Here is a 27,172-nt window from a genome sequence, read left to right as displayed (position 1 = left end):
TCTCACGATAGCCAGATTTACCGAAGGAACACAGAAGCACATGCTAGCAGGTGTTTTAGTACCCTTTGTACAGGCCACCAGTGCAACGGTCATATTCCCGTTGTCTGCAAGATCTTTCCCTTAGGACTGCGTGCAAGACTTCCCCTGAAATTATAACCAAGGACTGGACACCAGCTTGTGACTGTATGAGGAAAGACCTGTTGAGTTAGCTCTCTTGTACAAACACAGAGCGAGATAGCAGAGGCAGTGAAAGCACTTTGCTTTCAGGGAGAAGAAACAAAACAAAAACAAAACAAAGAGTACCTCTCACTTCTATAGTGGCGTTGGCTATAGGAGAGTTTGAAAACACAAACACGCACAAGTATTCCCCTGACTCTTCTGCTCTGGGCTTCAAAATCCTGCAGACAGGGAGAGAACACATGAGCCGTGTTAAGTACTGTGTTAGCAACCAAAAATGAGCAGGCTAGGAACCTCCCCCCCACCCTCCCCACCTCCTATTTTAATAATTTAACTGTATTTCAGAGCTATTAGTTGTTAATTCAAGGTATGTTGTACAGACATACCTACTGGAAATAAAGGATGTTGTTTGCCTAGAAAAAGGGTGAGCTCTAGTCTGGGAAGTCAGTACCAATTTAGCTGGAAATTTAGTTTAAAAGCAAAGCAGGAGCCCGACACCTGTTAATTCTGCACTACAGTTAGTTTGATGCAAGTCTCCTCAAGCCCCTGCCTATCAGGCAGGCATCATCTCCCATTGAGGGAGAAACACAATTTGTATGTATGGTCTGCATTGAAAAAAAAAAATCACAGCGTGGCCAATTGCAAAGCAACAGACTACAAATACAATCAAGGCTGAAACTGGCATCTCATAAGCGGTTTTATTTTTTTCCATAACAGATAGGAGACTGTTCCACTAATAGTTTTCTCCGATTCAGACTGGATGTGGAAAAACTGCAAAAGCTGGTCAACTCATGAAGGAAGACACCACACAGGCAGTTGCTGTCGCTTCAAATCAGGAAAGACTAATGCAACAACAGCTAGTCAAAGGAAAAACAGATGCAAGCCAGCCAGAAGAAAACCAGAGCTGCAACAAACGCAAAAAAAAAAAAAAAAAAACCCAAAAAAACAAACCAAAACAAATCCCTCAAAAACTTCAAGATGAATTTACACTCCAGACGGTGCTAGCTTCAAGTCCACCAGCTTTTGCTGTCCTTCAAAAAGATTTTGGACACAAATGACTTCAAAGATCTATGTATATGTTCTTCAGATATTTACCTACAAAAGACAGACTACAGAAGCACACTATGATATGACGCAGAATCTACATCTCCACACAGCACAGAAGAAATAAGGCAGAGTTCCCCCCATCCCTCCCTTTACTGAAAAGCATCTTGACCGTTTTTTTAAATTTTTATTTTAACTACATTAAGTAAACAGCATGCAGATGAACAGAAACCTTGCAGGAGAGCACTGTAGTAAAATAATTTAATTACACGTGGAAACTGCTTAGACAGACGGAAAAAGCTGCTCATTTTAACACAATACTTTGACTCAAGTCTCACTGTTTTTACAGCACTTACTTTCCAGAGTCATCGGTGAAAGTCTAAAGTCAGTTATAAAGTGAATACGTCTTTCAGATAAACGACAATACACCCACTTTTCACGCAGTTAAAATTAAAGATTATCTTAATGACAGAAAGAATGACCATTTGGTAGCAAACATCAAAGCGGTCAGTGTTGTTTAAGTGGCAGGCAGGCAAAGTATCCTTAGGAAGCGTGTGGCAACCCTGCAGGTCAGTGCCCGCCGCCGCTGAGGGCCAAGGCTGGCAAACACGCACTTCTCGCCTCGCTGCAGCGGCACAACCCCACGCAGCTATTGCCATGACTAAGCCAGCCTAAGACTCCGCAACAGCGAGGGAAGGCAGAGAACACCTGCCTTTCTGTAATTGCATTGCGGCCCTTAGCAGGTAGATAATCATACTCTGACCACTGCTTTTTATCCACTGTAGTCTATGCTTAAAAGGGAGGGGAAAACAGTAAGATATGATGTTCTTTCAGTTCTACATAAGGTTCTCAAAGTGCAAAACTATGGAAGCCTCTACTAGAGGACTATTACCATAAATCATTGAAGCAAGTGTAAGCTGATACAGCTGCAAAGTTTTATAGACAAACAAGCACCTCAAACAAGTTTGCTTAGCCAACAACTTCCCTCAGCCCTGGGGTTTTAGGAAGAGTCCAGTTTTCATAGACGTAGGCTTTTCAGCAGTTGCAGAAACACCCAAAAGACCATTTTCTTCAGTTTAGCTCAGCAACCTGCTACTTGACTCTGAACTGACTGATGAGGAATTTGGAAGGAAATCACTACTACTTTCCTCCAAACTACAAACATAGACTAGGGAACAGGTCTCCAGAATGAAACCACAGGATGGCCAGAACCCCTTCCAAGCACTTTCTGCTTGTAAAAGAATATGCTACAAATAATTATTTCCCAGTTTTAATTAAACTGGTGAACTAAATACTTAACTCTGAGCCTTCTGACTATGGCTGCCTTCCAGCAAGGGCAGTTTACATCAAGTTTGAATGAAGAACTAGGAAAGACATGTTCAATTTGTAATGTTGCATGAAGCAGAATTTTTAAGGTATGCAGTTTGACTTTCAAATTCTGAAGCTTTCTGAATGGTAAACAACACTGAACTTCAATGAACTAACTACGTTTCATAGCAAAGCAACACATCTTAATGACTGAAAACACGAAGAACCTGAAATATTTTTTATTTTTTATGAGGAAAATAAGTAGAATGCGGAAGACTAATCAATCATGTAAAAAAATGCTGAAATCAAGTAACCTCTTTTAACTACAACTATGTTGACATTGCTTACGTGAATTTGGTATTTCTGGATCAAAAAAAAAGTAAGCAAATCAAGCTAGAAGTGAACAAACAGATCAAATGAAGTGTGACCACATGCAACGAAGAAATGCCACAAAAAGCTGGAAACCACAATATACAACAAAGCAGCTTATAAATGAGCAGAAATTTGAGGTCTACATTGCAAATGAAAACTTTCCCAAGTTCTCAAGCTGTCCCGTGATCGTGGCATGCTCTACCACCTCTTCATTCACTGGGAACAAAGTGACTGTATTACAGTCTGCCCACCTGATTTCTTCCTTCTCCAGGACAGTAAAACTGAAAGCAAGTTTAATTCTTCCTTTACTGAGGAATCTGAAAGGAAAAATCCACCCTAGTTTGGAACAGATTACAGAGAAATCAGCCTTGATACTTGGTTTTCTGAATAATAATGTGCAATTTTCAGTAATCTTGATGCAACATACCTTTTGTACCACTCAAGTTGGTGCTTTTGGACAAGACTGCTCATCAAGTTAATTGCTAGATAAGAAAGCAGCACCTTTAAAGCTCAGACCCAGTGTTAAAACATTGTACTGAGGTAATAACAGGATGTAATTATGGAACTAAATGAGACTATTTTTTTAACTGCAAAACTGAACAAATAATGCAAAGTGAGCTGAAGGGGAAAACAAAAGGAAAAACTTGAACACGTCTTTATCAGAATCAAACACAACTTCCATTAATCCTGTGGATGAAAGGAGGCTTTGCTAAAGCAATGAAAACCTTGCATATTTCTTAATCCTGTGCCAGTAAGCAGCATGAGTGTGACAAAGAGCCCACAGTGCTCTACTTGAGACAGAAAAACAGCCAGTTGAGTGCGCAGGCATTTTTCCTTGCTTTACTGCAGAGACAAGGCACAGATGCACTGTCACACAGCAGGCCTTGCCCAGACACAACGACCTCTTTCTGACATAACAGCTGAGTAAAAAGCTCAAACGCGGTCTAATGTCTCCAAAGAGTAAGCTGCCGCCACTAAGGTTAAGACATTCCTCAAGTGACCTTCTTCCTAGCTTACCACTGAACAGAAAGTTGTATTTGCTATCCATCATGCTGGCACCAAGAGAAGAAAATGGAAGCGGAAAAAAAAAAGGCAAGAAAATTACACATACAGAACAGATCTCTGATGGCATCACTGAGCAAGCTTGATACGCTCTTATCAACTCCATGGCACGAAAACCCCATTTCCAGAGTACAGAAACCCTCCAAGGATTTCTGCTCCATGCAGGCTAGTGAAAAGGAAGAGGCGGCTGTGCATGTTCTGTTCTACTTCACACCCTCAGATGGAAGGCAGAAACAAAGCCAAAGCATGCGCACGTGGAACAGATTAATGCTGAAAATGCAGATGCACTGACAAATAAGAAGCACAAGTGACACAGCTGTACTGGTTTCATCAAGATTTGGTATCATTCCATAGTAGTGGTCTGACAACTCAACAGTAACAACTCAGACAACACTGTCTTTCATCTCCTAAGGCCAGAAAATTACTAAACCAGCTGATTTCAGCAGTGATTTATGTGCTGCGTTTCCCTGCATGATAACAATGCACAGCTGCAGACCCATCTTTATATAGACAGAAGCAAGACAGAGACTGCACAATACACTCAGAAGAAAAGAAAACTAGACTGTGTGTCTGTGCCTATGTCCACACATCATGTATACTCTAGAGAAGAAGTAAATGAGTTGAGATTGAAAAAAGAAGTTTACAGTATGCTTTTTGTTGACATTATGTTTACATGAGCTAGTTGGGACAGCTGTAGACAATTTTTCCAGAATACTCCTTCCAATGCTATTCGCAGATGTACTTTTTGTGGAGCCTCTAATGTAGACCAACTCAATTTGTCTGACCACTGTGAAGGTGAACCAGGGACCCCTGAGTCCCAACGTCCCATCGCCTATTCCAAAGCCATGTGTCTACCACGTTCGTCATCCTCCAGTGTAATCTGAAGATTATTCCGAAGAGACTTACTTGTATTCTGTAGTGTTTGAAGATTTTCTAGTGCCAGGAATCTCTTCTCCGTTCTTCACCCAGTAACTGACAGAGAGGGGGCTGGGACTTGTGGTGAGGTTACACTGCAATGTGACGGCTGGCCCATACAGATGAATGACTACATCCTCGCTGGCGTTGATCCTGGGCTCTGAAACAAAGGACACATTAAATAGCAACAAGTCTTCACTGGCAATTGTGCCACACTAGTCTAAAATTCAAAGGGGAATCTGGAAGGGAAAAAGACTACACAAGGAATGTCACTGCACTAATTCGGGAGACATCAAGAAAGTCACAATAAAACAGCTGACCACTAGCGAAGGCAACACCTTACAGATCAGCACCCCTATATGGAAAAAAAGAGTTTTGTTTTAGATTGTTTATTTTAATATTTAACATCACTACAGATTTGTATGTAACATCATTAAACTTTTTTTGTTTTTCCCCACACTAACGACCATAACATGAGAAAACACATGTTCTGTGACGACACATAAGAGATCAGCTGGTCCTTTGGAAGCAACTTCTTTCTGGCTGTTACTTGGTTCCTCTACCCACTCTGAGGTTTAAAACAAACCCATTTTCTATACAGAACAGCCCTAAAAGTTAGACAGTCTTCTGAATAATATTTCTGGACATCCCCCTGCAAAAAGACTAATGTCTACCAAAGGAAAAATGTCCTGTGCACACAAGATGCTTCAAATAGGACAGTTTTTCTGATGCCTGAAATTTGAGCAAACACCCAGTGTGAATAAGGCACAAGTCTGATTCTGAATGGCTGAAAGCAGCCCTTAATGTTTAACAATAAAAAGTAAGAATACACACCATGTTAAAATTAGAGTTGGGAACTATTTTGTTTCTAAAGTAACCTTAAACATTCATGCAGGAAAAAAAAAAAAGTGAACCTCATTGCATAAACAGACCACAAGAGTTATATGCTTTGCTGGTTGCATTAGGAACTGAACCCAGGCTGTTCCACACTACAGCCTTACCTGGCAACAACAAATTCACATTTTTTAGGGGAAGACCTTTAAGAAGTGATAAGGCTAGTATGAGGGCACTGTCCTTACATTTGATAACAGCGTTTTCTTAAGTTCATACAGATGGCTATACTCTCTAGCAAATAAGGCTGATAAATTTTTAGAATAGTCAGAGACAAGATTCTTCCCAAACTTGGAAAAAAGACCTTTCTATTGAAGGTCTCGTGACTCACAGCTTGTTTCAAGCATTCTGTAAAAAAAACCAAAAAAACCACAACAAACAACAACAACAAAAAAAAAAAAAAAAAAAAAAAAAAAAAAAAAAACACAAACAAAAAAAAAACCCAAAAAACCCCAAAACCTTACATATAGGATGACAGAGATGAAAGGAAATTTTAAAATTCTTGCTATTAGTCTTCCAAAAACATCTAGATTTAGTATTGGCTATAGTTTCAGCTCGAACTAAAGGCCACTTGCTGCAGCAGCCTTTCCCATGTAAACGCTGCGGTGTCCTCTGTCTTTGATGTATTTCCTTGCTTTAAAGGGTGAAATGAATTCCAAAGAGGAAGCTGTTGCCAGCTGCTCATTTCACCGACCAGGCTCCTGCAGCACCAACCTCTCTGAATACCTCCTCTGCATTCTGGTCGGCAGTAAAATGCAGGAGGGTGAGGAAGTCAGCCAGGAACGAGCGTCTTCATGATTTTTGCAAGTCAGAAAAGGATTTTTAATCCTGTAAATTTTGTTACGCCTTGTGGTGACATATTTGGAATACAAATCAAGTCATATCATACAGTCTTTTGGATATTCATCTGCAAAGCACTTGGAAAACAAATTATTAAATAGAACCAGGGGAAGTGGAAAATACCAGCACCGTCACAAGCACTGCATTTTTCATCACATGAAACATCTATCTACCCAATAGTACAGTACTTAGATTATTGCCCAGAGAGGCAGAGAGATAAAATATCCACCTACTGATCTATCTACTTGAGAAAGGCATTTGACTCCTGTATATCCTTTCCCCCTTTCTTCAGCACGCTGGCTACACAGCTTCTTTTCACAGCTATTTAAAACTAGTACTATCATTTAACTGCAGAAAAACTGGCAGGTACTGTAGTAACAGAGGGGTTTTTGACACTTTTTATAGACACTTTGCTATTCTCACACATTTTTAACTCTGCTTCTGCCACATTGTTCTCACGCTGGGAATTTTAACTGTGCAAGGATCTGTTTGGGTCCTACGGGGTACAAAATTGTTTTGTTAAAGCCATGCCATTATCGAACTGCCCTGTATGCTTTCCATCCCCTAGAAAAAGCTTGTCTGCATTCTCAGAAAAATACTAACAGAACTCTGGAAATATTTTTAGTAATTCGTTTGAAATAGTAATTTGGTGTCAGAACATTTATCTAGAGAAATAAACTGTTACTAAAGTCACAGATCATACTACGTTCTTTTTTAAATGTTTTTCTTTGATGAGGAAAGCAGTGTTTTCAAGTCTGTAGCCTGCAAAATAAATGCAGTGGTTTCCTTTTAGGAGGAGGACGCTGGCAGGACAGGCTTCAGGCCGCTGTAACAGAGACTGCAATGCATCTAGCGAGCACCGTTACAACAGATGCTGATGCTGTCTGTGCTGAGATGCAACCTAAAGTGGTGATCGGCCTGCAGCGATCCTGGAAGGGGAAAGCATACATCCTGCCATCAGACAGCATTAAACAAATGCTAGCAACAGGAATAAGTCACAAAAAAACATGAGTCTAGTCCCTACCAAAAGCAGAAAGTTAAAGACTTAATCCAGAAGGGGTCTGACAGTGGTAATCTTCTGGCTTTCATGTTCTGCTGATAATGGATTCTTCAGCCTCTCACACTGATGAACCAGAACATCCAAAATAACCTGCCCAGAGCTCCAATGATTACTTCTGCTAGTTCACACCTATTCTTACCTACGTCTCTGCTAAGCTGCGATGGCCAGAAAATATCTATGGCCGTCTCAAACTTGCTTTGCTGGAGTTTGCTGGGGCCTTCTGTGTCTGACTCGCAACTTCTAAAGTTTCAGGTTAATAAAATGAAAGGCAATGGCAGCATTATTTACATATTTTACATTAATTTGTTTATTGAAAAAAAAAAATAAGGTGGCAATTGGGCAGTAACCTAGCCTGATTTAATTCTAGGAGACAAACTGCAAACAGAATACTACTGGGACAGCGACATCCAGAGAAGGATGTGCACTTCAAAGGGCAAGATGCTGAAGAGGCTCTTTTTACACATCACTTAAACTGCTCATTTTATGTAAGATCAGGTTTTAAAGTTAAAAACCAAACCAACCAAAAAAACCCCAACCATCAGTATGTGAAATTCTTTATCCATATTAGGAATGAGACAGAAGCCAGATGCTAGTTCTTGGGTGCTAACTTTTAAAAATCGAGTTGCACTTGATCTCTCTACATTCAAGTTCTGGTATTGCAGACAAGCTGCAATTTAAAGGACAGTGACAAGAGGTTGTGCTCTTCTGATACATTTGATGTACCCCTTCAGTGATGCTGATGTCACATAAGGCCAGCAGCAAAATGGCCACCATTAGTGGGAAACTCCAACACTGCTCAGTCAGAAAATTCCCATTTCTAAGACAAATCCTGCACACAACACAGCAGCTGAGACATTCTGGGCAGCTTCAGGCAAGATGGTCTCCACCTTCCAGCGACGGCTTGGAAACTTTCTTCCCCCCCTTATCTCCATTTCCAGCATGGTCACGCAGGAATCTGATGTCCCAGTGGTCTGTTTCCCAAGCAAGCAGCTGGTCAGGTCTCTTAACGTACATAATATTACAGAGTAAAAGCATTAAAGTATTCGGTTCCACATTTCCCTCACCATGAGTAAAGCACAAAAGCAGAATTATTACCCCAGGCACAAGGCACTTAGCAACAAAGCCATGATACACACTCCAGAATTAGTAGCACCAGATGCAACAAGATGATGTTAACTGGGGAGGAAGATGAAAGGTTAAAACTTCAGTCCCCGGAGCAGGTTAGTATCAATAGCTTCAGAGAGCGAAAACCCACTTTCCATATGGAGACATCTTCACGGTAATTCATTCCCAAATGGTGACTTTTCATATGAAAAGGATTTTCTCCCTCAGTAGGTTACTAAAATTGACTGGACACAAAAGAGAGGAGCACAGGACCACCATAGGCTTGCCACACTTAAAAAAAACTAAAGGTCTTCACAGGGGCAGGGGAGATTTCCAGGGAACATTAGTCTTCAGAAGACAAATTTTTTAGCTTTGTCTTAAGATAGCATCATTGCCTAAAATTACACAACTCTTGCTGTTGTAGGTCATGCAAGCAATCTAATTCAGAGTCCTTCGGGACCTCAAAGGACAAAGGAGGAATCAAGCATTAGGACTGAAAGCTGAAATGGTTTGAGGTGAATGACACAACGCCACTTAAATTTTCAAGTCAATCCACACTGGCTTCACGGTCTATTTTTCCACATATATCAATGTTGTTTCCGTTTTCCAGCGGGAAGTTCTCTGATCCAGCAGTGTGGACTGCAGCACCACGCTTTAGGGAAAGTTTTGGGCTGGTTTTGTTTTTTAATGTATCCAAAAATATAGCATAATTAGAGTTTGATATTTTTTTACCCAGACAAAACTCCGAGAGGCACATAAAAGGTTCATTCATGCACAGAACACAATAGCAAGACAAGACCTATGCTCTACTCTTTGTCACCTTAGGACACTGAGAAAGCAAGTACTCCTGGACCTCCATGCAGCAGGCTCATGTTGCAGATTTAATTCACTCTACCTATAGCTCATTAGACATTTGCTTCATCTTGTTCGCAAACGCAAGAGTTCTGCATCTCACAAAATCAAAGAGGGTGGTTCTCTACTGACTGTGACGATATAAATTTCCAAACTCATCTGGGATGGCTTTAAAAGCGAGCTGAATGCAGAAAAGTCTTGTAACAATAAAGAACAAAAAGCAATTCTGGGTCAACTATATTCTCTGCTTTTGAAAGCTTTTCTGCTGCCAAAAGTTGCATTCTCAGATGAAAGTCACTTAGCTGGAGTTATTAGTTCAACACTGGGGGAGGATATTTCACCCCTCCTTTCGTTGGCTGGATTAAGAATAACTGCACCAGTTCAGTGCTGCTGCATCAGAGAACTTGTTAGGAACACGTTGCTGTTCAGAAAGGAAAAGAAACACCACGACTTCATGGAAAAATCTAAACATTACAGGTCACATGTAACTGAAAGCAAAGGATTTGTACAGAAGCATATATGCAACCAAAACCACGTCAGAAGGCAGAGAAATTCCAAGAGAACAGAAGAAATAAAAATAAAACAGTTAGACCTGGGAAGAACACAGAAATCAAATATAAAGGCACTCACGGAGAAGCCAGCATTAGGGTGGCTGGAAATCTACTACAGAACTAAAGGGCATAGGGAAGAAACACAAATTCAACACCGGGCTTGTTTTCACACAGAAGCTATAATACGGCTCCATAGATTTTCCCAAGTCCTTTGATCCTACGGAGAAGAGACACAAACGGCAGACAACGTCAGCACTACAGGCAGAGGAGCAGCCTCGGGTTCAAAACGACAGGACAGGGTAGGAAAGGGTTTTACCAGGGTCACGGGAGGGTAAGGGTCATTAGACTGCCTCTAGATACTACGGTACCACTACTGTAGGGCGCTGGACTCACTCTGAAGGACGCTTATAGTAGCCTGGGCTCGAATCCACGTTATGGAGGGATTTTGCCTCAAGTCATTCCTCCTGGGATCGTTGCTGGCCCTGCACTCGTAAGTCCCAGAGTCTTCCAAGGTAAGGCGGGTTATTCTCAGCACACTCACCCCATTCGCCCCGTAGGCAGTGTTAATGGTGACACGGCGCTTCCGAGCGCCATCCCACAGCTGTTTGAAAGACTCAGCCCGGTTGACTTCAGCATACCACCACTGGATCTCTGGAGTGGGGTTCCCAACCACATCACAGTACAGTTCAAAGGCGTCCCCCGTGAGTTTAGTTTCTGACATGGGCGACTTGACAAACCCAGCTAGAGGGAGGGGCAGCAGAAACGCAGTGACAGAGCAGCAGAAAACAAAAGATCTTATAAAGAACAAAGCAATGAGGTGCAGAAAACAGACAGTTAGATAAGACATCAGCATCTACAGTAACACAACTTTCATAGAAAAAGCATAACACGGAGCACTTGCCGGTGAAGGTCGATAGTTTGAGCACAGCACACTCCCGCTCAGAGCATTCACGGGAGGCATGGCTTCATGGCACCAAGTGCTTGTCCTCACCACTCCGGGGGATCCATCGCGGCAGCTGGGCTTGGGAAGCCACGGGCCGCAACGCACACCAGCTAGGAGGTACTTCCAAGCCGTAGAGCAGACTGATGGGTTTTCAAGTCTTTTTCCATTGTGTGGACCTTGTAATTGGCAAGTGTTAAGTGTTCATGGCCACTTTCTCTGAAGAGTTTTATTGCTTTATATGACCTATCTACAGGGGAAACAAGGGCAAAACCCTAACCTTCTGCCCTAGGCAGTTCACAATTGTGAACTCCGCTTTGACCTTTTCTTTCATCTATTTTGGACTTCCGAGGCAGGGAATTCCCCCAGATACAAGTGACCTACTTTCCTGATGTAGCTAGATCACCACAGCTCTAGGAATCTCACAACCTTCTAAGGTAAAGTGAGTTTCAGTGGTATATACACACACACAGGCCAAAAGATCATTTCGTTAGTTAGCAAACAGACAGCATCTTCATACTTCAACAGACCACACGATTTTTGCCTTCTGAAACAAGATGCCATGCTGACATTCGTGATCAGGCCAAAATATCCTTATTATGGCTTGAAATCCTTCAGTACTTACCAGCTTCAGAGCTGTGTTAAGGGCACAGACATATTAAGTTGTCCTTCAATCCTATTTTCCAAGGTATCTGTTGAAAAGTGTTGCCTGAAAGCTAGTCTCTTCCCCCACCAGCCCCCCCAAAACTAAAAGATTAGAATACAGCTGGCCAGACAGATTATGCAGCAAAACCTGACATATTGCTGTGTTCCCTGGGCAGCAGGACTTCTCATCAGCAAGCAGAGTTAGAGTGCCATACAGCTGATAAGACTCCAATTGTTTCATCCCCCTCCTCAAATTCACGGCTTATTTTCAGGAAGAGGGCTGAAAGACAATTCAACGGATTTTAGAAAATGGAAAGGTGGACTTCAAGCGTTGGAAAAATTTCGGATGCACGCTCATTAAATAGCATTCCTTCCACCCCTCCATTATTTGACCACACTCATGAAACAGCGAAACAAACGGCTCTACATTGACAGACAATTACACGGGAAGTTTGCACTAGAGATGTATCTCTAAAGAATCATTTGGGAAAGAAAACAAGACCAAGAGTCTCTCGAGCACACACAAGAACTGTTCCTTGCTGGCGCAGTCCTGTCTGAAGAGCAACTGTGCAGTAGCTGCAAGTACCAGCTCCAAGAACAAACACTCAAAATATATTAACCTCAGAAATAGTTTCGATTACAAACTCATTTGACAAAGATTCTCCAGCATTGTACTCCAGCACTAAAGGAGGTGAGCTCTATGCTCAGTAGAAATCCTACAGCAAATAACCCATTGCTGCAGGGAGAGAGAAAAAGCTATTGCACTAGCAGGACCTTAATTACTAGCAGGTACAAACCACGCTAAGACCACCATTGTTGTTTCTTGAGGTTAACAAGGATCACACTGTTTTCACACTGCTGCTTGAGGTAACACAGGAGACCGGGTTATGATCTTGCTCTGCTGAACTGTCCACATTTCAAGGGATGCTGAACGAGAAAGACTTTCTGTTCCCATAGAGGCATACATCAAACAGCAAGACTGGCATTTATCTCAACACGGTTTGCTAGATGCAAAAGGCTAAAACAGTAGCATACGGCATAGGCTAGCTTCTTTCCAAATCTTAATGGTTCTCTCTCCTATACTACAGCCTTTTTTCCTACCTTCCACCATAACATTGAAGTGCCAGCCACAGCCGAAGAGATAAGGGTAGCTCACGGAAGACTGCTCAGAAAGCGATCCCCCTTCTACAGGTTCCCAGTTTCCATGAAACACTAATGCACAAAGACGATTAACTCCCCTGTCACGAAACGGATCCCTGAAATCAAAGGCCAGGACACCCAACGCCCTAAATCCGCAATTCAGTCCTACTTCCCAGCTATCCTGGCTCCTAAGCAACCATTTCTGCAAGAAAGGCTTCTTACCTAGCCTTTGTGGCAGGGATGAAAGGGTGTAATTGTGTGTTTTAAAACAACTGTGAGCTGCACTGCTGCTGGGGCTACACAACAGACAGATGTGATATGAAAGAGTACTGTAAATCCTTTTCTTAAAAGGACTATCAGTAATTTAAATAAAGCAGGCTGTCAAAAGCTTTTGGTTTTGAATCTGATTCTGCATTCCCTAAGCTGTTAAAAGTGCAACAACTTTTGCACAAAGCCTAAAAATAATTTAAAAAGATTAAACTGGATGACTTGGTGGCGTTGGGCTGACGGTTGGACTTGATCTTAAGAGGTCTTTTCCAACCTATGATTCTATGAACTGCATCAAACGGTCCCCTTCCTAAATATTCTCTGAGTTTAAGTTTTAAACCCCACCTTTCCATCAGTTTCAAATCCTCTTAAAAAACAATGTCTTAGATTACGATAAATTTCAATGCAACACTCCATCTCCCTCTGAGTAACCATGTCATCAACACAGGTAACTCCAGAACAATGGCAAAGACAAAAGACAAACTGTATTTGGTGGCCCTCCCTGCCTCACCAAGAGAAAAAAAGCGCTCTTTAAAAAGGTATTCCAGCTTAGAATAAAACCCTGGAAGTCAGAATGAAGGTGGCAGAAAAGCCTCCATATACAAATTAATAAAGACCTTGCATTACAAAGGACTGGCAGTGCTATTGAAAACTCTACACAAGCAGCTCAGGCTAATGTTTTTCATTTTCAGCCGTTCAGAAACATCAAAGGGAATAACATCCAACAGCACCAGTAAGTTGAGGCAATGCTTTCAGCTACTGTACATCTGCCAGAGGGCCACTTCCAATTAAGATATCCAGCCAGAAGCTACAAAGACAGCTGAAAACTGCCAGTACCAAACAGGTATGTTTAAAAAAAGAAGGGGGGGGGGGAAATAGGCTAAATATTACAAAGACTGCTCCCTGTAACACAACAGGAGACTGGAAACTGAAGTGCTCCTGCTTTTTGGCAATTGGCAGTTCTTTCCATGAGTGTTCAAAACCAAACAGAAAATGACACTAGACAGATTTCATCGCTTACGTAAGAGGCTTTTGGAGCCCAACAGTTTCCTTACTTGGTCTTCTCCAAGCACAGCACTCACTGCTTTGTTATTACCACGTTCTGCACAATTCCAGAGACAGGCGCATCAAAAGAACAAATACATATCAAAATACAAACAGATCAAGCCAAGAGGTCAAGGTTTTGTTAAAGTGATTATACTGTACCTGTTTAAACCTGAAAATCTGCCCTTATTTGTCATTTATGGCTGTCTTGTTTCCAAAGTGCAAACTGCAGGAAGCACTACTTGCAAGAATGATTTTTATCCTCAGCTTGCAAGCGTCAGCCCCCGTGCAGAATCGCAGAGCAAAATCAGAGCCAACATTCAAACGCTTGCAAAGGTCAGGGCTCCTGGAAGGTGGAGGATGGAGGTGATAATTCATAGATCACTCCTTAACATTGTATAGAAGCAGCAGAATAGCCCAAATCTTAAGTGAATCTTTAATGTCAAATACAATAGGAATAAGCACCTTCAAGTGCTTACAAGAAAATATTCTTATGAAGTTTCAATACTGTAAATTTTCATTACATTGGCAACTGTATTTGTTTCATTACAGTCATGAATGCGTTAGTGTTACACAGCGAGTTTTCCTCATTAAAAGAAAGAGCTGTTTGAGGGGGAGGGTTGTTCAGGTTTGGGATATTTTTAAAGCTAATTGCTATCGCACACAACAGAACAAGGGACAATCCATTGTTAAATATCCCTCACAAGGTCTTCATAAATTTTCATGATGTACCAGAATGCAAAAAGAAGAATGCATGATGGTCCAGAAGGTGTAGCTATCCAAGTACGCTATTAGGTTTCCAACCAACTTTTTTTCTCATTAATAATTGATGGTTATCTGTTTGAAGAATAGAACAAAGAACAAGTGGCAACAATTTTAAATCACTTCTGAAGTGATGTTGCTTAGTGAAGATTCGATCTCCACTACCAATTGTGAGGATAAAGGTGAGGAAAGCAATGGACTAATGCTCTAAAATTAAAAGAAAGAAATTAGTCTACATACAGCTCTGCCAAAGGTGAATGAAACCTAGTGCACAGCAGGGCTTTTCACATTTGCAAAATGCGCATGTTAAAACTTGTACTGTAGTGAAGAACGACTAAATCCAGATTAGCAAAACCCAATGTATTCTGAGACAGGTGCACTTGAACTGGGAGTGGGGGAGAAGCGAAGAGCTATTCAAAAGGGCAGCCAAAAATTTCCATATGCAGTAAGAAAAACATGTACAGCAGATTCCCAGAGCCAGAAAGCTGGAAAACCTTCATCTTAAACAAATGTAGAGTTTGGAAGAGGAGAGTGGACAAGAAGCCTAAAGAAGGAGAGTTTAAACAAGCGTAAAAGCTTAAGCTTTACTGCTCCCAAGCAAACTGTTTTCATTACTAAGGTTTTATCAACGAAAGACGCCTTTTCAGATTAATTTTTCTTCTGCCAGTATTTATGAGCTACCTGTTGGCCAAAAGCAAGCGAGGCCAAGCCAGCTTTGGCATACAAATGAGTCGCAGCTTTACATACTAGCAACACCCCTTCCCATTTCACACGGCAGCAGCACCCTTTCCAACTGCAGCTACTGCCCTCATCGACAGAAGCCAGAGAAGAATCGGTAACCACGTACCTCCGGAAGAGGTGCGGGTGGGAGAAGGAACAAGGCTTATCCTCTTGTTGAGGTGACCATGTAACTGCAGGATTAAATACAGCACATAACTAGAAATTTACACGTTAGAAGCGTGTGGAAATATTTAACAGTAATTTTGACCAACTTCTGAAGCCTGTAGAGCGGCTTGTATTCTACCTTGGCTGGAGCCCAAATAAAAAAGCGACACAAAAAACAATTCCTAATTAGCTTAAAAGCAGTATTGCAATGACCAAAGAGTTTCCCAGCCACCTCACCTGCTAGAATGAACACACAAAATAGGATCTTGATAAAGACAGCAGCAATAATTATAAAATATGCTAGCGGTGGTCTACCAGTCTAAGCACACAGAGAAAGCAGTACCTGACAAAATCATCCTCAAGTTGCAGAAATGACTGCGCTATTGATTTAAATAGCTTTTTGTTACTGACATTTAACACAAGATGCACTAGGCTGCAAAAGAATCAATGCCAATGGCACTGGAGAAGCAAAGCAGAGGGTATATTGATCTTCCCAGGATAAAGCCTGGTCTAAAGAAAGGGTTTTAAAAAAATAAAGCTAGGTTTTGCCTTAAGATATTGTAGGTAAGTGCTAGCTGAGGAAAGGAAATGTTAAACCGGTCTCAGCAAAGACGGAAACAACCAGGTTTAAATGAAATGCAGGCATTGCAAAAAGCATTAACAATGTAGAACAAACTAATTTATCTTGGGTTTACATATATCAAGCCTAAAAATTAAAGATAAAAAAAAGCACAAGACCACCAATATAAAATAGCAAGAGGAGACTGCCTTGAAAACAGAGTTTGCCAAGATGGGGAAACAAGAAGCTATGAAGTCCAAGAGTACAAGAGGCTTTTCGGCAAGGTTCAAAGCATGACATGCACACAAGAACACACAAAGGTGACCCAAACGAAGGAAATGCAATGTATTTCCAAGGACGTTTTCAACTACAAGGGACATAACTGTAACAAAGCAATTTTACAGGCGGGGGCAAAGAAGCACACATCTCCATCAAGCAAGACAATGCTCCTATCCTATCCTGATCTCATCTTTATCTTGTGGTGAATTCCACTCATATGAAGAAAGACAACAGCTCAAAACTCAGAGTTTGCAAAGACAGTGCAAAAATAAACCTGATTTTCTCTATGAACCCACAGTACACAGATAAAATGTAGACTGCTTAGGGACTGAATGCTTTACAGATTGTCTGTATTCACAAGGAAAACCATCATGTAAACAGCAAGAGGCTGATGTTTCCTATTTGTCCTATTAGCCCACCATATGTCTGTATTTCACTGCTTCTCCACTGCTCTTAGGCCTTTAGCACACTTCTGGAGATTTTATTTTCGTGCACTGGTTGAGAGCTTTGCCTGAGATTCCACTTATTTATAGACTGAATAAAGCAGAGCTAAGCTAGCCCTTTTTGTTTCCCTGCGTCTCTGAGAACCCATTAAAAGACTTTCCTGTTAATATGGTGTAATTAATTTCTGTAAATACATGCCTTCAGGAATGCCTTTCCTAACTGGAATAGCAAAACACCAGATATTTTTGCCAAAGTGAAGTGTTATATGTTCTACAGACCAGTGTTATCCGAAACACTCCAGGTGAGATATTGATATGTTACTCCAGCAAAGGCCATCAGCCTTGGAATGAAATTTCTGCCACCAAAGGCATGAGGGTTTAAGCTTTCAGTGAGGTCTTGTCATTAAACAGTTTTCACACCTTTTTCCTAATTGGTATTCTGGATTATGCAGTCTAACTTTTTTTTTTTTTTCCTTCATTCTTCCAGCTTTTCCAAGTACCCTAGGCTCTGCACAGATAAAATGAAGTGAAGCTTTACCACCATTGGCACATGCCTCAGAGCAACTGGATACATCGCTTCCTCTTCTGTACTGGAATTAAGAAAAAAATTGCAGTTATGAGGATTCAAAAGGGAAGAACATAATATAACCAGCTGCAAACACTTCACATGCTCCTGAAATGCTGCATTTGTACTGTCTCGGAGACAATTAACTCTTTCCAAGGGAAGTCTGGTACTGACACCAGGACTCAGGGGTTCAAAGCGTGACTGAAGCTCCAGGGAATGACCAGGCAGACTGCAGTTTCAGGAAAGGGGATGAAACCAAGTGCTAGCTGTAAAGACTTCAATAAAGTATGAAGGCACAGATAATCTTGAGCAGTCCACAAAGCGCTTCTCAGCTGGCTTTGCTCTGGCCTCCCTTTAGCTTATTTTCACCTTTATTATGCAGCAACAGTCTCACTTAAAACTTGCATCAGAGTATCAAAGAAAACTACAATAAGCAGCTGCCCTCCTCCTCTCCTCTCCCCATTTTCCCACTTCACGCATCATCTGGGTTTTGAAAACCTGAGGACCAAGCTACTTAAATTGGTACTCTCTCTAATTAACACCTTTTTCTTCTTATACTGAAGGGTGTTAATTAAGTGATAAATTTTTTTGAGGGCAGCAAAAATCCACCATCACTTTGACAAAGTATTGCATTTTTACTTCATTTAGGACAGAAGAAAGGCAGCCTAATTAATGTTTAGTTTCTTTCCAATGCTCACCTTTACTAAACCAAAGTATTTGAAATTAGTCAAACCTACAAAAAAGTGACAGCCAGCACGCCAGCTGGAGAAGAAGGGTGAAGATATCTCAATTCTGTGGAAAGCACTAAACCATCCTGCCTGTTCTCACCTATTGTCCAGTAGGTTTGATGGTTTCCCATTCTTTTAACACTAGAGCACGGTTTTTAATCATCTCACTGATAAGAAATGGGTTCAGTGTCAGTCAGTTCACTGATAAGAGATGGGTTTAAGTCCTCTTTGCTGAGTATGACTCACCAGCTGCCAGAGCACTGGTAACCCTGTTAGAAAACCTTTGGCCATGGTCTTCTGAATGCACCACACAGGTTCCATAAACTAAAAAAACTGGCATTAATTTTCTTGGTCTGTTTTATCCTGTTCTTTAGTCAGCTACAGAAGCAGCCTTAAAACTCGCACTTTGACATGCGTATCAGATATCCAGATGAGCCTATACTGTCTATAAGCATACTGAGAACTGGAGCAATACATGAAATTAATTCCTGCGATCCCATCTTGCAGCTTTATATAGCTGAATTTAGGTTATGACTTGCTACAGAGGAAAACATTACCCAGAGAACATCACACAAAATGCATGAGCCCATGATGTAGCGTCAGATTAATTTCACAGAGAGGGAAACCTGAGGATTACTTTCTCCACGTCCACAGACATGAAGATTAAGATTTTCTGGATTCAGACCAACATTCCTCATTTCTCTGTGCATTAGAAATCCTTGCTTAGTTTGATGTGCAAAAAGATTTATGGACAAACCAATTTCATTTGTTTGCCAAAGTGAAATTCAGAGTCCTTAAGTAAATGGTTTCAGAGCCTTCACTGTTGCAAGGCCGTCCTCAGAATATGCCCCACACAGCCAAGAGACACTCTCTGCACAGATGGGTGGAGAAAGGACACTTTGATCAGCTTCTGGGTTATAAATCAGAGAATTCTGACTGGAAAGGATTTCTGACGGTCCTCTGGTCCAACTGCCTCCCTCAAAGGTAAAACCCTTAGATCAGGTTGAGGCCCTCAAGCTGCCCATTCATCTTCTCTCACGTACCTCCACGCCATGGATGCTTTTATTCAAGAGTTTCCTCAGCAACGCTTAACTTCACAGCCCAATGACTTTCAAGTGCAACTACTATTTTACAGTCACTTTTATGGTTCAAAAACTGATCTCAGTAACCATAATTCACTGAAAAAACACATCAAAGCATGGTTCACTTGAAGCCTTACTGGGTAGAAAAGATACCAGTGTGTTATAGCAATTCAAGCTACGTACTTCTAATTTCAGGAAACTGTTTTCACCCCAAATACATTCTCATTCTACAAACTGTTTGGGTTCAGAAACCTTCTCCGGGTATCCTTCTCATCCACACGATTTCATGAGTTGTGGGCAGTGCTTACAATTCTACTGTTGCAACAACCCCATACCTGTATGTTTGACACCATGAAGAAAACATGAAAATAGATCCAAGTCTGGCATATCCAGCAAAAGAAGAACAGTTAGAACAAGAAATTAATATCTACTCCCTCATTTTGGCTCCATATTGATGTCAGCCTGCTGGCTGTAGTCCCATTTTGAAGTATAGGAGTTCACAGATCTTTTTTTCTAGTTCTTTAGCTGCAAAGAACAAAGTTCTTCTAGTTCTCTGATACTATTAAAGAGCAAAGTCTGAAGAAGTAACTGGAATGCTTACTTAGGTTTTCCACAAAGAAGAGGGAAACCTGTCCAAGTATTTCACTTAGTTACTGGAAAACCGATGGAACAAAACTGAAATACATTCCACCTCAAAACAGTAAGCAAAGGCCGATATCAACAATTAATTGCTCACTTTGTTAAGGATCTGTAAGTCACCAATTCCTACATTTTTCTGCAAAGGACTTAAAAGTGCTGATAAGCGGTTTACGTGTGTAAACTAATTATTCAGATGCCACATGAGGAGCAGACATGGGGTGAAAAGACGCTATTTTCATACAAGCTTGTCCCTAAAGCGTGTTCTGCAGTCCCAATCATAGCTCATTTTCTACTGAGTGCAAGCTCTATTTTCAACTTGTATCTTCTTCCTTATCAAAGGCCGCTTTTTATTTTAAGCCCATCTGCTTAGAGGCGTTGAAGGAATATAAACTAGAAAGCTCCAAGCCTCTCTGCCCTGTAAGCTTATGTATTCAAGTGATTCTCTCTGCTTCAGATATCCTGGCTGGACAGACATTTTTAAATATCACTGCAGACATGATATTAAAGCGCGCACTTCCACAGAAGCATAGAAAAATCTCTCATTCGCTGATAACACTCGGACCAATGCTCTTCAAATAAACAATAATCAGAGACATTATGAAGCCAGCTCTGATCAATCTGGAGCACCCGTTCACTTGCCTGTGAAACAGTTAATGGTATCTGGATCAACAGCAAGCGTGTGCATTTGCTTAGTACTTTGAAAAGCACATTTCTTCATATTTCAAAGAAAATAAAGGACATCAGTTAAGAACTACTCCTAGCTATCTTCAAAGTAGCTCACACACACCACAAGTAGCACAGAAGACAACATCCTAAACAGAATTATATTTAGCTATGTGGCATTTCAATCACGTGCTTTAAAAAAAGGCAAGTCTGGGTAACTTCACTCGGCAGTTCACTACACCAACTTACGTAACACCAGTTAAACAAATAGGGACGACAAAGCCATTTGAGCGATTCCAGGAAAATGGCAAGTTGTTCCTCACAGATGAAATGCATCTCAATTCAGGGCAATGTCAGCACACCACTAGCCAGTCTTGATACTAAAATACCTTAAAATCCCAAAGAGACTTGTCACCATCATGTTCCTGACTGCTACACGCGTGACTAGCAGACGCTCCCCTGGGCTGACTACAAACTGAAGGGCTCAGCATTGGAGGACTGATGCAAGAGTCAAGTGACTTCAGGAAGTTTTCATTTTCTAGCCAACTGATTAGGGATTCAAAGCAGACATATGAGCAGTGATGAGGTTCGTTAAGTATCCATGCTCTCCCTCTGGTAAGATCTTGAGCTATAAACTATTCTAATCTGAAGGCAAAAAATCCCCTTATCTACAGACACTTTCAGAACAAACACTCGAAATGGCTGTTGCTATCAGGCATCCAGCCTATATCACCTGAAGGAGCTGCGACTGTTGCTTGCCTGACACCGGCACAGCGCAGGATGCTATGCCAAGCCTTTCTAAAAACCATGTAATTGTGTAGCAAACGCTGCTTTTGCATGCCTGGTCATTCAAAACAGTGCATGCTGTCAGGAAGCTGGTTTGAACGCATCAAGAAGCATTTATCACAAGAGATTTCCTTCCATGGAGAATTTGTAGACTAGTTTCTCAAAGGTTTTTCCAAAGATTAAGCTCACATCATCCTCAGAAAAGGCAGACATTATTCTCCTGTTCTTTCCGTTTATGCTTCTCCCTGGCACAACTTTGGGATAAAAGACTTACAAGTATCCATGCAGGGAGAAAAAAATAAATAAGCAAGCCAGCATTTATTAGTTTTAACTCCTTTTTTTAGGTCACTACAGAAACATTGTTGTAGCTAAGGAATATACAATAATTTCTCTAAAGCAAAAACACACAGGAGCACAACAGCTCCTGTATATTGAAAAAAAAAAAGTTAACTAGGAACCCATTCCCCAGAAATAAGCAGGAAGGAATTCAGCTTCACAACACCGAAAAGCTGAAATACAGCAGTGAGCCATTTAAATTTGCCCGCTGTGCACCTGTAAGGCAGCAACGGAAGCCTGCATGTGAAAGATCTCAGAAATTTTTTCAGACCACCAGATTTGCACCCTAAAGCTACTGAAAACACTATAAAACGTAGGTGAGGATAACAAAACATATCTTGTGTTCAGAATCGCTATTGAAAATCCTCAGACTATGCCATTAGACGTAAAGGTTTAAAGTACTCCTGAATCTCACTTTGACCTTTCCTGATCCAACAACTGTGTGTTTGAAAGGACACTGATTACATTTCAGCATAAGAGGAAGCACACACTGAATGGCAAACACCTTTTCTCCCTTTTATGCATTCGGCAGAAGTACGAGCTGCTCCATCACATCTGTGATGAAGAAGCAGGACATTTTAATACACCGACCTTTTAAAAGAAATGCCCTTTGCAGAACTGCTGGATTATCCAAGAGGTCACACAATTTGAGGCAGGGCTGAGAACAAGTCATTCAGAAAGAAAAAATAAATCCCTCTACATACACAAGAAATGCTATTAGCAGAAGGTACAATACATTTTTAAATGTAAACCAGAGTTCAACACTGAACAGAGCAAGATCTGCCTAACAGCAATCTGTAAAATACTGGCCTCGCTGCAAGAGACTGTGTTAGAGGAGGGATGCTTTTACCTCAAAAGTTTATGCTCTCCATAGCTGGAGAGAATTACTGCGTAGTAACTGCTAACTTCAGAGCAACACATCTCTAGCAGGGCAGGTCATATCTCCCTGGTCACACAAGCTACACAGTGTCTACAAACGGCAGTGGACAGTCCAAAGACCGGCTATTCTCCAGGAGCACACCATTATAGTGATCCAGTGACAGGGAATAAGAAGGCAGGAAGGAAATGTATTAAAAACAAGCAGAGATACCACAGTTTGTTTGACGGATTTACACCCCTTTGCCAATTGAGAGATGCTTGTTCCAAGCTGCATTTTTTAATAATTCCCCCCCCGCCGCCATTGTTACAGCATAGTTCAGCTTCTCCCTGTTTTGACATGTCTGCAACCTAAAAACATGCCTTTGACCACAGTAAGGCTTTGCCAACTCAGACTCAAGCTGCCTACCAACACCTACTGCTTGTATACAGGACATGCCAATAGAAATAGCCTCACCTTTCCCACTGCTTTGTGCCAGTACACGCAGCTGCATCAGACTTACACCATAAATCAGATCCTTCCTTGGACTGGGGGTTTGGTCTCACACGGCCTACTGACACCGCTTAGATTATTAGTACAAAAATAAACTTCTGAGGGCAGCTCCTCCACAGCATCAAATATCACTATTTAGAAGATGAAATTCAAGTTCAGTATCAGCCAAGGTTACTCCAAGCCTAACTGATTACCCACACTGTGCATCCTAACCCACATGCAGCCAACGGCTGCTCATCACAGGGATCTGAGCCACACAGACCTCCTGACTTTGCCCTCACGCCTCACACCAGTCACATGCTGAAGGGCAACAAACCCCCCCAAAATGCCAGTTGTGGTTAAAGGGCTCCATTTTTGAGCTTCTGGGTTTTCTAGCTAAGAGTCAGCCTTACAGCTTTAAACACAGCCTAAAGCCCTCTTGAGTAGGCTCGCCTACTCCTCCTTCTTTTGCAGCAAAAGCAGCAATCCAATTAAGGGCCAAGCAGATTTGGACTCTTCAAGTAGGCAGCGTAAAAGGGAGCTGACATAAAATACTGACAGAAACCTGTTCCTTTGTTCAGTCTAAAGAAGAAAAATTACAGAACAACACCGTGTTGCCAATACTAATTACAGGGGGGGGAAAACAATCGCAAAACCTGTATCTGCTATAAGGCTTCTGCAAGAATGAAAGCAGTGAAGCCCCCTAACAGTTCACTAAGCAGTCTTTAAACATTAATTTAGAAATTCTTCCCATTTTTTGAACTCGGCAGCAGTACCACCACATCACCAATACAATGCATTTACACAGATAGCTTGATGGGAGTAAAAACTAGAAGCTTGAAAGGCCAGGGTTTGAGATGACTTCCCCATAAAACTGATGAGATACAAAAGAAAAATAGTACTACACAGAAGTCCAGTCCAGCTCAAGATACCAGGGGATCCAGCCTCACAGCTGAGATATATTTAAAAGAGTGTTTAAGTATGTTTTAGAGATCTTTTTGGTGTTTGGGAAGAGTATAACTGGTGACCTAAACAATTTGGTTAAAATATCATTCAAATCATCTCCCTAAACTCAAGCGAAAAAAGGTACTATGACTACTTTATATCACAGCACTGTTTAAGAGCTGTTGTACTTAACAACATGACGATGACACTAAGAAGTCTTTCACATGCTCTTGAACCAAAGACCACATTCAATCACGCAGCTATTTTACAAGAGCATTAAAAAGGTATTTTTAAAACACTTTCACAGAGACCAGGTGAAAGCACTGAAAGAACTTATCCTGGACCAGGTCTTTAACAGCGGTGGTTGTGGCAAGAATATAAGAAGAGGGCAAACATGTCCCGATTTTCTGTCAGCCTTCAAGAGTTTGCTGCTGATGCTTTTCTTAAACCAGAGGTGATGGTTTCATTGCCCATTTCATCTTCGAGCACGTTTACATTTCCACAAAGAAACTGAAAAGCTTTATTTCGTAATTTTCCATCTTTGAGAGGCAAGAGCTCTGGTGCAGTTTGCAAAAAGAGAACGACAGTGTAATATTTGGAAAACCCTTTGGGAACCATAAATCCACTACTTTTTGTCACACTGAGGCCCCAAAACAGGAGAGCAGCAATGCAGGACAAGGCACGCTTGTACTGATACTGACCGGGCAGCCAATGCCTGGTTAACATCTGGTAGGTGCTGTTAAAAGAAAAGGGTAAGACACCTCTGCTGTTAATTTTCTGTCTAGAAAATGCATAAATGAAGGGACAACAAAAAAGAATGCGATAATGCCTTGCTGTAAAACGTGAATGTAGGCCACTGACAAACATCTACAACTCCTGGACACTTACTGTGTACTAAAAAGTCACACACCCTATTGTATCTACTTCAAGCAAGATTTGAGAATACGAAGAAAATACTCTTAAGCAGTACTGTATTCATCCATGTCCTTTTGCAGTTCCTGCCTTGGCCGTTATTTATAGCTCCTTCCAAGCTATTTCTCTCTGTCCTGTCATTTTTACTTCATTCACCCAACTAGTTCCCTTCCTAGAAACCAAAAATCAACTATTTTATTTCTTACTCCATATGGCTCAAGATTGGGGTCACTAAATTGATCCTCATATTGCTAAAAATAGGAGCTTCAGGAGTCAGAGACCCAAAACATGCAGCTTTACCTAAACCTATCTTGTACCCTTAAGCAAGACCACATGTTGCTACTGAGCACTACAGAACTCGCAGCAAAGTGCTAACAAGCCTGCCAGTTCCAAATTTTACAAATTAGGTCTGAAAGCAAACCATCAATATTTAAGTCTCATATTAGGTTCAGTACCCCCAAAACTTGGGAGATGTGAACTGTCCCATCTACTTCAAGCAGTTTGTTTCTGGAAACAAATAGCCAGGAAGGGAACACTGCATCACCACACACTGTCCTCTGTCAAAGTTACAGGAGGAAAAAAAATGGAGAGACTTGCACTGTAACCAATCTAAACACAAATAACACAATAGAAGGAAATTAAAACATTTATACTACCCTCATGATTGACAACAAGCAGATAACCTTTCATAGTGCCGACTGGTTACAGCCAGGTACCCAAGCATCATTCCCAACCCTTTCGCATAAAGAAAGAATTGGTACAAACAGGATAAAGCTCAAACACTTCCAAAAGTGCGAGAGTCGGAGGTGACGGCACTTACATTGTGGGGGGAAATCCAAAGGTGAACACAATCTAAAGCATTATACGATGGGTGCCAGACTTCAACAGAAACACAAGCCCAAATACAGCAGAAGGGAGATCAGACAATTTTGTGAAATGAGACTTCTTTTCTGCCATTCTGAACACACTGGTGGCATCCCTATGCCTGCGCAAAGGAGTGAAGCTTGTAAGACCAAAAGGGTACATACCTCGAAGGAAACAAGATAGAGACAAGTGACAGTGCTAGTTTCTAGATTATGGGGAGCGAACAGGCACCAAATACATCATTTCCTAAAGAGAAATGAAGCACAAAGGGAGCGGCAACCTGAATATATTTCTTAGTACAGATTTAGACCAATTATACAACAGAAAAGCTCTCCAATTATAACTATTTGTTCAAAAGACTGCCAAAAACCATCCTTTCACCTGCAATTTAGACGTATCTGCACCAAGTCCTCCTGTACACCTGAAACACACTCAGATTTTACCTTTAGGTTAAATAATGTTTCTAATGGGCTGGGTCATATACAGCACAGCAACCAGTAACAGCTCTGCTCACTTTGTCACACTTTTTTTTCCCCAGCACGAAAATGTAGTGGGAAAAATAAGAAAAGCCAGACCAGGCAAGCCCTAGCTTCGCAACATACATAAATACAGAAGAGGAGTCCATCCACAGGAGACTTCCAAAGAGCAGGTGCAGACTGGCTCCGAGTCACAAAACCAAGACGTTCAGCTGCTTTGGGATTTTGAAAACACTTCCCCAAAGGCAACTCTCTTCTAGTGAGGTGGTAAGCCTTAACAGCAACTAACTCGCTGTCTATGTAGCCTGGCAGTCAGAAGTTTGCTGCAGACCTTGTTTTACCACATGCAAACACTGAATAAAATAATATCTCCAAATTCTGAGCTTCCTATTTATTTCCCAGAGTCTTTTACGTAATCTATCACCAGTGTAAACTAAGCTGCCTGACAGAGCCTACACTGAAAATCTTCAGCTACAAACTCAAGAAACACAGGATAACGCACCACACTCAGAATAAAAGTTTGCTTATTTGATGACTATCTGCTTAAAACTGCAATTTGTACATGCTGTTACCACCTTTCTTACTATACTAAATTCAGCAGACTTGCTTTATATATATATTTATATATATATTTCTTTCCTCCACATCATTTGTTCTTGGCTGTGAACTCAACCTCCTATCTCCCTCC

General features: G+C 41.3%; 1 protein-coding gene across 5 annotated transcripts in view; it reads right to left on the bottom strand.

The window, feature by feature from the left end:
• NPTN (neuroplastin) overlaps positions 1-27,172 on the bottom strand; it is a 58,922-nt gene that overhangs the window by 22,708 nt on the left and 9,042 nt on the right. For all 5 annotated transcript variants that reach the window (XR_012765124.1, XM_075431453.1, XM_075431452.1 and 2 more), the window contains exons 2-3: positions 4,870-5,038; positions 304-398 (exon numbers count right to left, since the gene is read on the bottom strand). Coding sequence is in view for 4 of the 5 variants with exons in the window: in XM_075431453.1 (XP_075287568.1) it covers positions 304-398; positions 4,870-5,038 (264 nt within the window). In the remaining variant the exon portion in view is untranslated. The remainder of the gene's footprint in view (positions 1-303; positions 399-4,869; positions 5,039-27,172) is intronic.

Source organism: Opisthocomus hoazin, chromosome 10, assembly GCF_030867145.1.
Source record: "Opisthocomus hoazin isolate bOpiHoa1 chromosome 10, bOpiHoa1.hap1, whole genome shotgun sequence".
Lineage (NCBI taxonomy): Eukaryota > Metazoa > Chordata > Aves > Opisthocomiformes > Opisthocomidae > Opisthocomus > Opisthocomus hoazin.
Note: the sequence above shows the minus strand (reverse complement) of the source record. Positions and strands in the feature narration are given on the sequence as shown.